Source organism: Denticeps clupeoides, chromosome 3, assembly GCF_900700375.1.
Source record: "Denticeps clupeoides chromosome 3, fDenClu1.1, whole genome shotgun sequence".
Taxonomy (NCBI): domain Eukaryota; kingdom Metazoa; phylum Chordata; class Actinopteri; order Clupeiformes; family Denticipitidae; genus Denticeps; species Denticeps clupeoides.
This window is the reverse complement of record NC_041709.1, coordinates 5,401,054-5,417,760: the sequence shown is the minus strand read 5'-3', so window position 1 is coordinate 5,417,760 and position 16,707 is coordinate 5,401,054. Positions and strand designations below refer to the sequence as shown.

The 16,707-nt window shown below is 42.3% G+C and overlaps 3 protein-coding genes and 1 long non-coding RNA gene across 7 annotated transcripts; 2 read left to right on the top strand and 2 right to left on the bottom strand.

Moving 5' to 3' along the window:
• Positions 1 to 1,187: 1,187 nt before the first annotated feature.
• Positions 1,188 to 2,876, bottom strand: tmem203 (transmembrane protein 203). Of its 2 annotated transcripts, none has more exons than XM_028972868.1 (2): positions 2,842 to 2,876; positions 1,188 to 2,207 (listed from the first exon to the last, which is right to left on the bottom strand). In XM_028972868.1, the coding sequence occupies exon 2, from the start codon at positions 2,013 to 2,015 to the stop codon at positions 1,602 to 1,604; it is 414 nt and encodes a 137-aa protein (XP_028828701.1). In that variant the 5' UTR covers positions 2,016 to 2,207; positions 2,842 to 2,876; the 3' UTR covers positions 1,188 to 1,601. The 2 variants fall into 2 exon arrangements, with proteins under 2 accessions (XP_028828701.1, XP_028828702.1); XM_028972869.1 differs by lacking the exon at positions 2,842 to 2,876 and adding an exon at positions 2,394 to 2,835.
• A 17-nt stretch (positions 2,877 to 2,893) lies between these two features.
• alad (aminolevulinate dehydratase) lies at positions 2,894 to 6,728 on the top strand. 2 transcript variants are annotated; one of them, XM_028972865.1, is made up of 12 exons: positions 2,894 to 2,984; positions 3,578 to 3,700; positions 3,792 to 3,842; positions 4,242 to 4,338; positions 4,419 to 4,554; positions 4,662 to 4,745; positions 4,822 to 4,910; positions 5,371 to 5,426; positions 5,516 to 5,603; positions 5,693 to 5,779; positions 5,881 to 6,010; positions 6,162 to 6,728. In XM_028972865.1, exons 2-12 carry the CDS (start codon positions 3,585 to 3,587, stop codon positions 6,218 to 6,220), a joined length of 993 nt encoding a protein of 330 aa, XP_028828698.1. In that variant the 5' UTR covers positions 2,894 to 2,984; positions 3,578 to 3,584; the 3' UTR covers positions 6,221 to 6,728. The 2 variants fall into 2 exon arrangements, with proteins under 2 accessions (XP_028828698.1, XP_028828699.1); XM_028972866.1 differs by having other exon boundaries at positions 2,897 to 2,993.
• LOC114787073 (uncharacterized) lies at positions 6,012 to 8,883 on the bottom strand. Its single transcript, XR_003749297.1, has 4 exons — positions 8,816 to 8,883; positions 8,369 to 8,455; positions 6,716 to 6,918; positions 6,012 to 6,520 (listed from the first exon to the last, which is right to left on the bottom strand). It is a non-coding gene; the product is annotated as an uncharacterized LOC114787073 (long non-coding RNA).
• A 1,678-nt stretch (positions 8,884 to 10,561) lies between these two features.
• On the top strand, positions 10,562 to 16,378 carry fbxw5 (F-box and WD repeat domain containing 5). 2 transcript variants are annotated; one of them, XM_028973294.1, is made up of 10 exons: positions 10,562 to 10,664; positions 11,355 to 11,550; positions 11,733 to 11,890; positions 12,105 to 12,288; positions 12,401 to 12,549; positions 13,727 to 14,053; positions 14,152 to 14,335; positions 14,479 to 14,626; positions 14,927 to 15,139; positions 15,234 to 15,516. In XM_028973294.1, exons 2-10 carry the CDS (start codon positions 11,364 to 11,366, stop codon positions 15,514 to 15,516), a joined length of 1,833 nt encoding a protein of 610 aa, XP_028829127.1. In that variant the 5' UTR covers positions 10,562 to 10,664; positions 11,355 to 11,363. The 2 variants fall into 2 exon arrangements, with proteins under 2 accessions (XP_028829127.1, XP_028829128.1); XM_028973295.1 differs by lacking the exon at positions 10,562 to 10,664 and having other exon boundaries at positions 11,364 to 11,550; positions 15,234 to 16,378.
• Positions 16,379 to 16,707: the final 329 nt, after the last annotated feature.

Sequence of the window (16,707 nt, the reverse complement as noted above, 5' to 3'; positions counted from 1 at the left end):
CTGAGGAACACGCCCATTACTTGCATATCGCACCCCCCCCCCCCCCCCCCGATCCGCTTTCTATTGTGAGTAACAGACATGCCAGTCAAAGCGAAAAGAACATAAACTAAACGCACCCGTTACCGATATTCATTCCACACGGAAAATTAATTATTATTATTATGTATCCTACATAAGAAAGATTTCTGTCGCATTGTGTTGGTGACTCGGTAACTTCGGTAATGAAACGTGAGTTTAAGTAATAATAGAAACAGCAGTGCAGCTGGACGCCCCTGCCAGGCACGTCAGGCCTGATTCTCTCTAATAGGATTAGGCTCATATAAATACATATTGAGCTCCCAGCATGCAGCATGAAGGGCGATTATTGCTGCTTCCGCCTTAAACATCGATCAGTGTCCTTCAGATGAAGCTCGGCGTTGCCCCTCTATGAACCCATAGGAAAGAGAGTCTGCTGCAAATACCTCAGAGAGATTAGTGGCAAGGCTGTTTACATTTCCAGACACGTTCTTGAGATAACGTCACTTGGATAATCAACATCATAATTCATTAGGCCAAGTTCTGAGCCGCAGCGAGGGCGCACAGCAATGCACTGTTTATTTTTACCCTGTTCTACAGATTGGGAAAGGACTGATGAAAGGAAGTCCATTCAGTCCAGGGCAAAACTGGTTTACTGTAAGTGAAGGAAAAACACATCAATAAAAAGTCTCACTGCTCAGAACAAAGTTCAGCAGCCATAAAAGGCCTACCATTGTAGCTTCAAGGGACATTAACTACTGAATGAGGTCTTGGTCATCAGAAAAAAGCAGAAGTTTTGATCTATTTATTAAATATTATATTCAAAAGAACACGTCACATTATTATTGTGTTTCTTCTTTCATCTTCTTACTATTATTCATTACTGAAGATCTTGGGGCCAAAGGACATCTTAAAGTAACAAAAATGTTCAACGGATAACTTATTTATTAATTGTCTCACTTTCCTACGAGACATATTCATATTTCACACTGTTGTTTAGCTGAAATAAATAACATTCGATCTCACTTGGTTCGGTAATTTTGGAGTAAAGTCTGCGCTCCACAGCTCCAGAGCGGCACCTAGCGGACGGTCAAATAACAGAGAAGAAGTTGAATCAGAATATTGTACCAGAGCAAGGAAACCGGACTAAAACTCACAAAATTAAGGACAAATTTCAAAATTAGAAAGCCTTCATGGAGACAGTTTATTGATAATGAACACATCATGAAAAACATACATACAACAGCTGACAATGAAAATAATTTGCAAGGAAAGAAACAGGATGAAAAAAATTGCACATTAACCAGCGTCTGACAAAACAGAATACAAGCAATGTACATGCTTCTGTTCAGTCGTCATGTTAAAAACACCATACAATGTCACTCACAACAGTGAACCATGCCTGAAGTTCATAAGGAATGCTTCACAATCAATACATTTGCCCAGACACAGGAGCGAATCCCTGCTGAATGGACTGTGTACCGCATCACCCGAGCTCTCTAGGACCAGCTCAGTCACTCAGTCTCTTGGCATGTAGTGTGGACTCTGTTCAGGGCACTGACAGGAGGCGGAGGCGGGACAGTTAGTTAGTTGACACGGCACGCGCGTATCATCAGCAGCTGCAGGAGGATGAAGAGCGGCGAGACGATGAGGCCAAACCACAGCTCGCGCTGGTCCTTCTCAGCTAACTTCTGACACAGCAGCACCTCGCACACCAGCTTGAGACTGAGCACCGTCAGCACCCAGAGCAGGCGCAGCACGGCCAGACGGCGCTCCCCCTCCTGGTAGAGGCGGATGGACACAATTGCTGTAAAGTAGGTACTTAAGCCATCAGCAGCAAAGAGTGGGACAAACACGACCCACCAGCTCATTGCCTTGATGAGTTCGTCGGCCTGTAGTGCAACCAGCACACTGAACACCAGGATAGCACTCAGGTGCAGAAAAAGCTCGAAGGTGGCAAAGCCCAGCCATTTGACCAGCTCTCGCAGGGAGAACAGCATGGCCGGTGTGAGGAATTCTTTTCTTTGTGGTCACCAAATTGTTTTCTTTATCCTTGCTGAATCACAGTGGAAGCAGAGCCCAAAAAGTCCCTGCGGTCACCAAGGCTTTAGCTGAGAGAAAACGTTCCAAAGCATCATGGGGGATAATCTGTAGCACCTCGGTGGACGATTTTAGAAGTCCTTCTTGGACAGCTGTGTGGGGAGACAAATACAATCAGGACAACCCGTAGTAGACACTGTAAGAACCAGCACTTTTTGGCGTTAGGCACAAACTGTGTTAATTTGTGTAGTGCTTATGACGTAGGGCGGCTGGTGGCAGCCTAGTGGGTAACACACTTGCCAGTGAACCAGAAGACCATACATTCAAATCCCACTTACTATCATTGTGTCCCTGACCAAGACACTTATCCCCGAGTGTCTCCAGGGGGGGCCTGTCCCTGTCACTACTGATTGAAAACGCTGTAAATTGTTATCCTCTAACCCGAAACAGCACTGCCACTTTGCCTGTCTGTCTTTCTGTGACGCTGACAGAAAACAGCATTGGTATCAACGGCATTTTGACGACAGTCTTTAATGTCCTTCGACTGGGACCTCGCTGTTAAAACGCGTTAACTGCATCGTGCTGATGCGATGCGTTTAGGTAACTAGCGGTTGTTAAATAAGTGGCTAGCTGGCAGAAAATCCTGCACCGTCTTCTCTCCCGCCAGGTTTTTGTTGAAATGGACGTACGCGCATCACATGCTGGTATATAATTCGAGTAACGCAACAGGGGTAGAGTCGTCCCGTTAATGTTATACGCTGTGTAACAACTAGCGTTGATATTTACCTTCCGCCAGTCGTCCTCCCATTTGTGTTATCGCGAGATTTGAGGCAACGTGACGACGTCCTACGGTGGCCGAGAAGGTCCGTATCGCCGTCAGTCGCGCAGACGCTGGTGAGACGAGAAGGAGCGTGTTTTCTCCGTGAAAGGTGGGAAACGTACGTGATTTTAAAACATGCGGACCTTTACATTTGTAATATTTATTGACATTCGCATTTTCCTTGCATTTCTTTGGATCTGGATAATGATCTATTAAGCAGTTTAGTCAAAGCAAAGCAACGTAAAACTTTCTTTTTTTGCCGCATTAGCCAACCCGTAAGGTATTAAGACTCTGGTATTTGTGCCATCTGTGCCAAGTTCACTACACATGGCTGTAAATTTCACTTTGAATTTGGTCCAAAACTAGGTCGACCTTGCAGGTGACTGGGCTGCGTTTGCACAATCCGACGCATGGAGGTGGTTTTCTGTGTAAATTCTCTTCTCAGGTCTTGCCTCTTGCTAAAATAACTCAGTTCGCGTGACTCCCCATGTTGGTATTAGAGAATACTTTGCACATTCCTTTCATTATGCCATTTCAACGAGGGCAATTTAGATCTTAAATCGTTTCTATATTGTTCTGGCCATCCCTCAAAAGTAAGGTGGTTTTAGTTTGATGTTTAAACCATACACAAATCCTATTATCTTGAAATAAGAATAGGTTGAATTTAAACTTGCCCTGTATTTGCCTTTTTCTGCTTCTCAGCGTAACAATGCAGTCAGTGGAGTCGCTGCTTCATAGCGGCTACTTTCACCCAACGTTGCGATTCTGGCAGACCTGCGCCTCAGCCCTGAGACCTGAGAACCTCATCTACCCCATTTTTATAACGTACCGTGTCTTTTCTGCAAAACTAGACGGCCGTTGTGCACGCAAGCCTTGCTTTGCTGAGTGATGTCATTTTTGTCTGGTCTTTCTGCAGTGACAGTCCCGATGCCGTAGAGCCCATCGGCAGTTTGCCCGGCCAGGCAAGGTAAGCATTTGCTTTCTGAAAATATCCCGCACATAATGCATATATAAATAAATGCTTTGTTCTGATGCATCCTAATTTTACATGCAGAGATAAACATTTAAACAGAATATTATCTTTTTTTTTTTTACTGTCAGTACTGAATGTTCAGTCTGGAAGCTTGTCTCTCAGTGGTAACCCTTTGGCTGAAGGCCTTAGATAAAAGGTTCAGGAAGGGTGGATCCAGGGTCACCCCTCAAACCGGATGATAAGAAAAGCCGTTAACTCTTTTTCCCTCTCATGAGTTCTTTTCCAGTTTAAATTGTGTACTGGCAAAAATAATAACTAGTCATAAAACGCACATATTATTGCTGACGATTAGGCGGTTACTAGACTTTACTTCTGGAATGTTTTGTGCCTCAGATATGGCCTGAATAAACTTGAAGAAATGCTGCGCCCTCTTGTGGACAAAGGCTTGAAGTGCGTGTTGATATTTGGAGTGCCAGCGAATGTCACAAAGGTGGTATTTTTACTAAACAATACTGAGCAGTCAGAGGTGTACGTTTTCTGACCACCATAACTCTGTTATTACTACCCCAGGATGAGAGGGGGTCTGGGGCAGACACAGACGTCACCCCCGCTGTTCTGGCTGTGAAGAAACTAAGGGCAACCTTTCCAGACCTCTTGGTGGCCTGTGATGTCTGCCTGTGCCCGTACACTTCACATGGACACTGTGGTTAGTGCTCGTGTTTGGCTTTAACCTGTTGTGTCCCACATCTAAAGCAATGCTGCTTATTTTTGCAACAAATGGACAATCTATCTGAGTTGAAGTTCCTTTGTCAGGTATTCTACGTGAGGATGGCACTCTTGACAATGCTGCCAGCTGCAACCGCCTGGCAGAGGTGGCTCTAGCTTATGCTCGAGCCGGTGAGTGGAATTCTGTCCCTCTTTAACTCAATCTAATACTTTCCATCCTCTGAATAGCTGCCCTCTTTCTGTTTAGGGTGTCACATCATTGCACCTTCAGATATGATGGATGGACGAGTTGGTGCCATCAAGCAGGCTCTATTGTCCAATGACTTGGGGAACAAGGTACTAAATGTTTTTACAAAAGTGACTGTCTAGTTGGGGTGCAATGGTACAGGTTTTTGGGTTTGGTTTGTTTGCAGTATATGTTTTCTGCATAAAAAGAACAATGCACGGGTTATATTCTTGTGTTTATCTGAACATTTTCGATTGCCACTTGTTCTGCTGCAGTTTGTAACACATGTGAAATGCGTCTTTAAGGCAATGTCTGAAGGTCATTCAACCGGGCTTCGTAACTGGAAGTTAATAAAAGGAGAGAAAGATGGAAGTTTTTCCTCCTCCTTTCCACGCTCCCCCCAAAACTACTGTAAGCTGTCACATTAATGTCCAATCGCCAGACATTTCTGGACCAATTTTAAAATGAGTTGCAACAACGAAATCCCACGGTCCATAAGGGTGAATTGGACTGTTGCACCTTTAATATCTAGTAAAAAATGTTTAATACTGTTCTATCTTTTTTTTAAAGGTTTCTGTATTGAGCTATAGCGCTAAGTTTGCATCCTGTTACTATGGTCCCTTCAGGTAACCTTGAATTGCGAATAGATTACAATTTCAGACATTCACACATTAATATTTTAATGAAAATAACTGCTTTATGTTTCTGGCCACAGGGATGCAGCCCAGTCCAAGCCAGCATTTGGTGACCGGAGATGTTATCAGCTGCCCCCTGGTGCTCGGGGGTTGGCACTGCGAGCAGTGGTAACCATATTTTGTTTTTGTTTTGTTTCGTTTTATTTCATGAACCAATGTTTAACATTATTACACAGAATTGGTTTCCTGTGTTCCAGGACCGTGACGTGAAGGAGGGAGCAGACATGCTGATGGTAAAGCCTGGCCTTCCTTACCTTGACATGGTTAGGGAGGTGAAGAACAAGGTAAGATGTTATCTGTCTTATTTAGGAAAATGTGTTTTGTTCTGTAAGCACATCTACCAAGAATTGTTCCTCAAAGCTTCTGTCCCTTGTTCATGCTTCAGTACCCAACACATCCGCTTGCGGTGTACAACGTTTCGGGAGAGTTTGCCATGTTGTGGCATGGAGCTCAGGCTGGTGCCTTTGACCTGCGAGCAGCTGTGATGGAGTCCATGACCTCCTTCAGACGGGCAGGTGAGTGAACAATGTTTTTATTTATTTATTTAGCATAGTTTTTGCATTTGCTTTAACTGTACCATATGCAATAATGTCATATATGTGTGTGTGTGTGTATGTATATGTTGTTAGTTTTTGAGTAATGGTAACCAATGACTTTGTTATATAGGTGCAGACATCATCATCACCTACTACACTCCTCAGTTACTGAGCTGGTTGGCTGAATAATAGAATGTTGGATGGACCGATAGGGGAAGAGAAGATTGTGCCACAATTACTCGTGGCTGAGCTACACCGACCCTTTGAATTAAAACACAAAACTGACATAAATGTTATCTTCTGATATTCATCTCTGAAATAGCAAATACCATGTTTGATCTGATTGTTGATGTCACGAAAGAATGTTCATTATATGCTAGTGTTCTGTCTTTATCTATATCTCATTCACTGTGAATCAGCATTCCCTGAGGTGGACGGGTTTTTCTTGTAGCTTTGTGGAATTCAACCACCCAGTGCTGTCATTGATATCTAGTATGGGGGAGCGGAAACAAGACAGGAAATTTAGAACCTCTTAATCTCTTAAGATTAATATTATACTTGAGTATCATCAAACTGAAAAATTCTGTTATAACTGACCTGACTTGTGTTACATTTGTTTTATATAGATATGAATATGTATATGAGGACAAAGAAATAGACACAGAAACAATTAAAGTTAATTACCATTGTTTGTTAATTCTTAGATCCCTGTACTGAAGTGTTCATCAGACATGTCCATGTCCTATAAGAGAAATTTACAGACAAGCCATCATTGTTTTCAGCACCGATTTCAGAACACAGAAGAGGCTATTTAGTGGACTGAGCCGTATTTACGGCCGGCGAGGAGATGGCCGGAACTTCCCTTGAGACAGTCCACACATTTTGGCCTGTGGAGTAATTACCACTATGTTAACTGAAGATTGCAGATGAATTAAATTCAACACATAATAGAGCACAATAGTTTAACAGCACGATTGCAAACTTGAGTTATATACAGTAGGTACGGAAAATATTCACTCTTTGTTACATTGCAGCCGTTTGCTAAAATAATTTGTATATTTTTTCCCCCTCAATGTACACACAGCACCCCATATTGACAGAAAAATGGAAAATTTTATTAACAAAGAAAAACTGAACTCACATGCAACAAGTTTTTCACACCTGGATTGGGGGATCCTCTGCCATTCTTCCTTGCAGATCCTCTCCAGTTCTGGCAGGTTGGATGGTAATTGTTGGTGGACAGCCATTTTTAGGTCTCTTCATAGATGTTTAATTGGGTTTAAGTCAGGGCTCTGGCTTGGCCATTCAAGAACAGTCACAGAGTTGTTGTGAAGCCACTCCATTATTTTAGCTAAGCACTCTGGAGGATGTTTTTGTCCAGGATATCCCTGTACTTGGCCATATTCGTCTTTCCCTCGATTGCAACCAGTCGTGCTGTCCCTGCAACTGCCTAACACCCCAACAGCATGATGCTGCCACCACCGTGCTTCACTGTTGAGACTGTATTGGACAGATGATGAGCAGTGCCAGGTTTTTTTCCCCACACATACTGCTTAGAATTAAGGCCAAAAAGTTCTGTCTTGGTCTCATCAGACCAGAGAATCTTATTTCTCACCATATTGGAGTCATTCGTGTGTTTTTTTTTTTTTAGCAAACCCCATGTGGGTTTTCATGTGTCTTGCACTAAGGAGAGGCTTCCTTCAGGCCACTCTACCATAAAGCCCTGCCACGTGGATGGCTAGGAAGGGTTCTGGTCATCCCAAATGTCTTCCATTTAACGATTATGGAGGCCACTGTGCTCTTAGGAATCTTAAGTGCAGCAGAATTTTTTTGTAACCTTGGCCAGATCTGTGCCTTGCCACAATCCTGTCTCTGAGCTCTTCAGACACTTCCTTTGACCTCATGATTCTCATTTACTCTGACATGCATTGTGAGCTGTAAGTTCTTATATGCAGGGGTGTGTGGCTCTCCTAATCAAGTCCAGTCAGTATAATCCAACACATCTAGACTCAAATGAAGGTGTAGAACCTTCTCAAGGATGATCAGAAGAAATGGACAGCACCAGAGTTAAATATACAAGCGTCACAACAAAGGATCTGATACTTAGGACCATGTGATATTTCAGTTTTTCTTTGTTAATAAATGTCAACAATTTTTTTTGTCAATATGGGGTGCTGTGTGTACATAAATGAGGGAAAAAAAATCTTATTGGCTGCAATAAAACACAGTGAAATTTTTAATTCATTTAATTTAATCTGAATACTTTCCACACCACCTGTATATTATATATTTGCAAAGGAAAGTCTCTAGGTGTTCTGTGGCCTCAAAATGACTCACTGGTCTGACCAAGTCATCCTGCAGCCGGTGTTGCCTTCCTGGAGGGGCTACAGCAGGCTGCCAGCCTCTGAGCCACGTAAGACACCGCTGAGCATTTACAAAAGAACATGTCACAAACAGAAAAGTGAAGTGCAAATACCTCTGTATTTTTAGGTTGCATTAATGTAATGCATTTGTTTAATTAGTTGTAAGGATGCAAATTATCTTTACCTAACTGTTATCTTTACAGTAAAGTGTTCCTGAGATAAGAACCAGGATAATGGGTACAAGTAAAGTGATATGAGCCAGGTCATGTTACCAGTGGGATGACTGGACAGTATTTTCACACGAGTTTACAAGCTTATGTCTATTTGAATAGTCCGCCGACCAAGACAAAGAAGTATTCACAGTTATACATAAGAAGTTTGCATTTATGCTTAAATAGATTGAATTTAGAATTCCACTCACCACTGAATAAGAGTCACAGCATGCTGCGTTCCTGTCTTACCAGTAGGCTGTATTATTGTGACTTGATCCAGGCAGCCCAGCCCACTCCATGAGAAACTACTACAGATCACTGCATATGGGGTATCACTTTATCTGAGAGTAATACCAGCGCTCAGCAGTCCGACCCTTTCTGGGAATCCGAAGCTATGGCTCAGATCACACAAAAAAAACGAGTCGTTATCAAAGAGCCATTTATTTCTGTCCACTGCTAAGAACAGTCTGGCTTTGGCTTTGTAATGTCTGGGGTGACCAGGCATCTGTTTGAGGAAATTCAAATTCAAGTTTTATTTGACTCATACACAGAATGATATGCAGTGAAATGCTTTTGTGACTGCAATAGACCTCAATATGGCAAATATTGCAAGTATACAATGAACCAATATGCAGATATTGCAAACATAACCAAATATTACAATTTTATGTTTTAACATAAAATATGTGTAACAGGTAGGGTGAAGGTATGCAAATGTGTAAAGTGAAAGTAAAGTGAAAGGAGCGATTAAATGTGAAAATGAATTAAATTCAAAACCAAAAGAGCACAGACAGGTGACCAATATGGACGTTTTTAAGGGCACAGGAAACAATCCACCATAAGAGAAATGCACACATGGAATGAGGAATGATGATAAAACTAAAAACCTCAAAGGGACATCTATGTCAAAATATGTGTAGAGTAGTATTTTCAATAAAAGCTGCCATTTCTGTTAAAATCATATTTGCCAGTAAATGTTTCATACACTTTTAAAATTGGTACTATATATATCATGCAATCATACATGCATTCATACATGCTTGTGCTCCTCAACATTCACATATGTTAACGAGAGGATCACTGAAATGATCTTAGCAGGTACTTTTGTGGCAGGGCTGAAATGCAGTGGACAAAGTTTTTTTTTTTTTTTTTTTTTTTTTGGGGGGGGGGGGGGTGATCATTTTCATGGCAAAGAGGGACTTCGCAATTCATCTGATCACTCTTCATAACATTCTGGAATATATGTAAATTGCCAGAATAAAAACAGAAGCAGCAAATTTAATGAAAACAGTATTTGTGTCATTCTCAAAACTCGACTGTTTATATTGTATAGAACTTATTATATGCATTTTTGGAAGAAAGGATGTGTTGTGATGAGAATGAGGGCTGTGAGAGAATCAATGCGTTGGGCTCCTCCAATTAAAACTCTTGTTTAATATGTTCAGGTTTGTCTTGTTTGTATTAGAACATGTTTCACCCAAACTAAAAAGGAATATGCCTCAAATGTAACTAAATGTAAAAAATGATAAAAGGGATAATTAAACAGCACAAATGAAGAGGGGACGAAGAGATAAGACAGAAAGGTTGTGCAAAGAAAATGCATACTTAGTTGTAATGTAGTTGTAAAGGTTTGTATTTAACTACAATCAGTATCATAAACCGTGTAAACAGTCGAATGTATTCACATAATGGCAACCCTTTATTGTTCAATAGAAAACAAACACAGAGCTTGGATGTTTGCAGAATATTAAGAAAAGTGTACTGTTGTTGATTATAGTGGATTATAATGTACATGTCAAATGCAATTTATCATACTGCTGATGTGTTATTATAGCAGACTACACAGCACACATTTACAACACTTTATCTCAGAGCAATCATTTTATAATGAATTGCATTGTCACAGAAGCCAAAACAAGTGGAGTCTATCGATGAAACATAACTCGACTGATGCAGCCTGGTTAAGGAATGCGAGTAGATGCCTAACCGGTTGTTTTCATTTGCTGGCTAGCTAACGCTAGCACTTGCATCCCCACAGTAGCTGCTGCGTTTTGACAGGTACGTTAGCGACGGTGATTATTATTATTAATATTATTATTATTATTTTCCCTCGTGGCATGAGAGAAATTATCAACGCGTCGCGGCCGACGACGTGCGAACCTGGGTGTCTGTCACACTCACCGCTAAAGCAGCTAGCAATATATTTTGCCAACGACTAGCTCGCCAGCAGAGGCAATTTTAGCTTTTTGGCTGAAACTTCGTGGAGCTTCGTGACGTTTGTATGCAAAACTAAACCTGCTGGATTGTAATGTTCGTTTCCAACGAATCGCTCTAACATTCAATAAATACGGTCCTCTATAAACGTGTTTAGCCCTGCTGGTTCTCTTCAATAGAAGAATGCTTACAAATCGTATAATAATGTTATATTATAGTCCGAGAAGCCACGTAAATAACTGCTGGGTAGCTAGAAAGAAATTGACAAATGGATGTTTTGGGGTTTTTTTTTCGCCTCTTGCTGTGTACAGAATACCTTGCTTTTTTTTTTTTAAGTTTTTTTAAAACGTGTTACACAGAAAACCAGTGGCTTAAATTAGTGGTTTGCTGTGGTGTCGTGAGCTCCGCTGTCCGCGGAATGTTACGCGTGTCCGTGGCGTGGGTGTGGGCGGGGCATTGCGCGGTAGAAAAAATAAAAAAAAATGCAAAGGTTTGTAAAGCATAAAAACGATCCTCATCACTGTTTTCCGGAAGGATGTCAGAATGGCAAGTGGCCCAGCCTTGCCAGACAGCTTGGTGCTGGAGATCTTCCTGCATCTGTCCCATGATGCAGTGTTAGAAGCTGGCCTGGCCTGTCACCAGTGGTTGGCTGTCTCCAGAGATGAGTTTCTTTGGAAGGAGCTTTTTTACAGATATTACAGGATTCCTCGCTCAGTGCCACGGCACCCAGGTATTTTATATAAAAAAAATAATATATATATATATATATATTTTCCCCATTTCCCCGCACTTGAGCTCCTACATTCCATACTCCATTTCTGTGATTCTGAATGCCCTTCTGCTGTAACATCATACAACCTTCCAACTGTATAATAGCTTGAGTAATAAATCTCTCTCTCTCCTATTGTATAGCGGCTGTATCCTGGTATAGGGAGTTCAAGCGTTTGTATGACTGCATTCCCTGTGTGGAGGTCCAGACCCTGAAAGAACACCATGACCAAGTGCTACACCTTGCTTTCTCGCATCGGGGCCATCGCTTCTCCTCCTGCTCCAAAGATTGCACTGTTAAAGTATATTTCTCCTCCGCTAATTTATACCGTGACACTTTAATGGTTTTAACTCATCCTGTTAGTCAGGAACACGAGTACCAGGAGTGTTTCTATGTGTTTGGCATTTTATTGTTTATAGATCAAGAACTTTGCTATGTTTAAACCGACATTTCTTCCAATGTAATTTTCTTGTGTTTCTCAAAGCCAATTCTTTCCCCTCTGTCCTTTGTGACAGCTTTGGGACACTGAGCGACCTGATGGCACCATCTCTCTGGTGCACAGCTCCAGCATGCGGCAGTTCAACTGGGGATACACACAGTTTTCACAGTTCAATGCTGATGACACCTTACTGTTAGTGTCTGGTGTCTACCTGGGGCCACACCACTCTTCCTCTGGGGAGATTGCCGTCATTAGTTTAGGTGAGGCCTTTCCTCGTTGTGTTTCTTGTTTTACATTTGTGTGTCCTAATTGTATTCCACATAATTTAGTTGGTTTGTTTAAAACCAGCAATTCACCTGCGTTCTCCACTAGATAATTACACATTACTGTCGAGAGTCAGGAATAAGCCCTATGATGTGTTTGGATGCTGGCTGAACGAGACGCATCTCATCTCTGGCAACCTGCACTGGATTGGCAACATGACCTCATGCTCTGTTCTCTGGCTGAACAAGGCCTTCCAGGTCTGAACATTTAACATGCCTTCCTCCATTCAGTTTTACAGGGTCCTAAATATACCCTGTATCCTTGATTACTGTTCTCTTTGTGGCCCTTTTAATGCATAAATTTATAATACAACAAAATGGTTCTATGATCTCTGAATTTGTGCTCATTATTATTTTGGCTTGGAAAGCCAAAATCTTGTTCTTCCACTTCTTCTTATTCTACTGACGTTTTTCTAGATGCATCTCCTCCTACAGTTTTCACCCTACATCCTCCAAACTTCACACATGTATCCGGCATATGGCCGTGGGGTGTGCTTGTGCTTTTCTAATACGTGGTTCCGCCCACCTGCCACACCCAGTTTTCTGAGCCATTTTTCCCATTGACTTAACATTGGAGCACTTTTTGACAAGCTCTCACATCCACAAATTTAACCCTACACACCCGAAACTCAACATCCAGCATCTCCATGACCCCCTCTTTCCGTTGCACCCCTTTTTTCCCAGTGGCCACGCCCACACTCCTCCCATTGAGCCCCAAATTCTCCCCATTCACTTATAATGGGAACTTTAACCCTTTCTCACATCAACACACTTGGACATATTGACATGAAACTTGGTACACACCTTCATCGGGGTCCCATCTAATTTTCTAGACCACGCCCCTGACAACAACCACGCCCCTTACACAAAAACCACGCCCCCAAAAATTAACCATTACCAAATTCACTTTGCTGGTCAACAAACAACATCCCCCAATTACAGGCCACACCCCCTTGTACACCACGCCCCTTTTAACAAAAATTACTTCCCCAGAAACTAAAATTAACCAAATTAACTTTGCAGGTCAACAAACAACATCCTCCAATTAGAGGCCACACCCCTTGCACACCACGCCCCCTTTTAACAAAAAACACGCCCCCAGAAACTAAAAATGCCCCAGAATTTTTGCCAGTCAACAGACAACACCATTCAGCAAAAACCATGCACCTTTTTCTCTTTTTTTCGCCCTTTCTCTTTTAACCTTTTTAGGGCTTTCCAAGCCAAAATCGAAGTTTGTTCACAAACTTCCCCTTTCTAGTTAATTATATTCTTTATTTTTTTATTGTTTCATCTTATTTCATAATGTGTAAATAAATTCCACCCCTACACGTATGTTAGACGATTGATTATCTCAATTATCACTGTGCTGTTGTAGGATGTGGAATCAGAGAATGTGAATGTTGTCAAGCGCCTTTTCAAGATCCAAAACATCAATGCCAGCACCATTCGTACAGTGATGGTAGCCCACTGTCGGCGGCATGACTCTCCTGACCTGCTGCTGGACTATGACGCTCAAGCTCAGGCCCAGGCACAGGCCCGGGCCCTGGAGCAGAAGAGTGGACCGCACCAGCCCCTGATGTTTGACCTAGGCATGACAGATAGCGAAGAGGATGAAGAAGAGGAGGAAAGCGAAGAGGATGAGGAGCACAGAGGAGACATTAGGTCACATTCGCATCCCACTCCACTAGAGCATGTGATTCAGGTAAACATGCACTGTACATGCAGTAAAATGACATGGTGTAGAACATATACATATACTGCATTTCATCATTCTGTGTGCATCCTGTCTCCCCTTGTCAGGGTCGGCGCAGTGCAGCAGCTCACGACCGTGACCTAGAGGCTAAAGTGGCCATGCTGATGGGACGGACCCGCACTAAAGCAGCTGACCCCACTGCACTGACCACCTCCGCCTCAGGAGATGGAGATGACAAGACCTACCTACTCTTCACCACTGGCAGCCTTACTTACTCTCCTCATCAGATAGGTGTGGGCCTACTTCTGAGAAGTCAACAATGAAAAATGACACATTCTTTTCTCTGTAGATGGCAGAAATTGATTGAAAGGATCGTTTGTTTTCTGGTTTATGTGGTGTGGGTGTTATTGTACCCCCCCCCCATCCCTCTGAAGGAATCAAGCGGATCATGCCTGATCAGATGACCACATGTGGGCCGGTGCTTGGTGAGGAGAGAAGCTCAGATGAGTTCTTTGACTCGTTGGACCACGTGATAGACATCCATGGCCACATTATAGGCATGGGACTGTCTCCTGATCACAGGTTATGTATATGTTTGTAAATGCTACTGGTGTATTTGTAGTTTTATAATGTTAGAATGTTTATGTAATTGAAAAAGCTATGGTGGAAAATACTTTTTCTGTAATGGGGAAAAATGCTCAGAATAGAGTTTTAACCGTCAACTAAAAATAATTTCTTTCCCTCAAATATAAGCTGAATAATATCTATCATATAACATCCAGCTGTGGCAAGTTAAATTAGCGGTTCAATATGATACTATGATCATAATTATAGTATCGTGACCAGTATAGTATTGTAATGGTTGTGCTCCTGTTTTCACAGGTATCTATATGTGAACAGCCGTGCGTGGCCGGCAGGTTGCGTGATCTCTGACCCCATGTCTCCGCCTCCCATTGCCGAGGAGATTGACCTACACGTCATCGACCTGAAGAGCCTGCGTGAGGAGAGGCGGAGTCTCAGGGCCCACCGTGCCTTCACACCTAATGACGAGTGTTTCTTCATCTTTTTAGATGTCAGTCGGGACTTTGTTGCCAGGTAACGAGCATACTTAGTTGCATTGTTGTTTACCACAATATGATTGTGACATTTTGTCTTCATATGAATATTGTCGGTCCGTTGCTCCTTGCAGTGGTGCTGAGGATAAGCATGGCTACATCTGGGACCGTCACTACAACATCTGCCTGGCAAGGCTGCGTCATGATGACGTGGTCAATTCTGTGGCCTTCAGCCCTGCCGACCAGGAGCTCCTCCTGTCTGCCAGTGACGACTCCACCATTAAAGTCTGGCGCTCACCACGCATGGTGCGTCTTTCACAGACCCCACCACGGCCGCCGCGAGCTCGCACCCTCTTTTCCTCCCTGTTAAGCCACAGGAACGTCAACCTTAACACCAACCTGAATGGCAAACCATGAAGATGAGACATGGCTAAGAGGAGAGAGGCACTTCGAGCAGACAGATGAACCCTCCGTGTTGTGTTCAGACCCCCTCGTTAACACAGGGGTTGTGTGGGTTATAGCAGAACATGTTTGTTACTGCTGAGGAGGACAATCTGGAAAGTAATGGGTGTTCTGTTTTTAACAGTTAGGATCTGCACATATTGGCTTCAGAGGGAAAATGCGGTCATTAAATGACAAGGAAGAGGGCTCATGTGTGCAACTGATACCGGAATAGAGGCAGGAGGACGCTGTGTGCAGGACCACGTGTGTCTCATATGTGTTTTATTCATATGTGTACCGCTAAACAGTGTTGACCCCCCCCCACTTATGCACGTGTGCAAGAATGTACATTTATGTTGTCACACCTTTTTAGGTTTTGGTCTCTGTAAATGTAGAATTTTGTTTGTATCAAGGCAAGAAACTTACTCCATGTGAGTCTGCGTCACTGGTGGATGTTGTGTTGAGCTCCGAGTCAAAAATTACTGATGGCACAATGACACGGTAAATTGAAACGGTATCTTGACTTCCCAAAGATAAGCCAGACAGGACAACTTTAGTTTTGACGCACAAATATGAGGTACAGTGAAATGCCCAGTGGAAATACCTCGGCCTTTACATTAACTTGATGCAGGATTACGTGGTCTTAGCTGCAGCGCTGAATTTTCATATTGAGGAATTTTTAATTGCCCTTCCAACAACTTCAAGTCCTGTTCTTTAGACGTTGGAAAATTTGAGAAACAAGCATGTAATTGATTTTATGTGAAAAATATGTAGAAAGAAAAAAAAAATCCCCATATATATATATATATAATTTCAATTTGTGTCTTTGTTTAACTCACTAGGAGTATAAATGTATAAAATGTTCAGGACTGTAAAGTTGAACATACACAAGATGTCCCCCTTAAAATAATAACTAATGTTTGATTTTGAAGTCCCTTTTCTCTCTGGGTTTATGAAATGCATTGATTGTTTCACCCCTGCATGTTTTCCCCTATCAAATTCATGTTTTTAGCAGAATTCACTTAATTTCCTCCCTAACTTAAAGGCTTGACAACAGTGAAGATCAGTGTGGCAGTAGTGCATTTTCACTCTCATTAAAGGGAGCGAAGGTTTCTCCTTGGTGCTTGTATAACATAGTACTTTTTTTGTTTTTTCTAGCATGCTCAC

Excerpts from the sequence above, each read along its gene's own strand:
- fbxw5 (XM_028973295.1), top strand. The coding sequence starts at position 11,364 with ATGGCAAGTGGCCCAGCCTTGCCAGACAGCTTGGTGCTGGAGATCTTC. Across the intron at positions 11,551-11,732 it reads CTCAGTGCCACGGCACCCAG|CGGCTGTATCCTGGTATAGG; the intron begins GTATTTTATATA and ends CCTATTGTATAG. Across the intron at positions 14,627-14,926 it reads GGACTGTCTCCTGATCACAG|GTATCTATATGTGAACAGCC; the intron begins GTTATGTATATG and ends CTGTTTTCACAG.
- alad (XM_028972865.1), top strand. The coding sequence starts at position 3,585 with ATGCAGTCAGTGGAGTCGCTGCTTCATAGCGGCTACTTTCACCCAACG. Across the intron at positions 5,604-5,692 it reads GGTTGGCACTGCGAGCAGTG|GACCGTGACGTGAAGGAGGG; the intron begins GTAACCATATTT and ends CCTGTGTTCCAG. Across the intron at positions 6,011-6,161 it reads GACCTCCTTCAGACGGGCAG|GTGCAGACATCATCATCACC; the intron begins GTGAGTGAACAA and ends TTTGTTATATAG.
- tmem203 (XM_028972868.1), bottom strand. The coding sequence starts at position 2,015 with ATGCTGTTCTCCCTGCGAGAGCTGGTCAAATGGCTGGGCTTTGCCACC.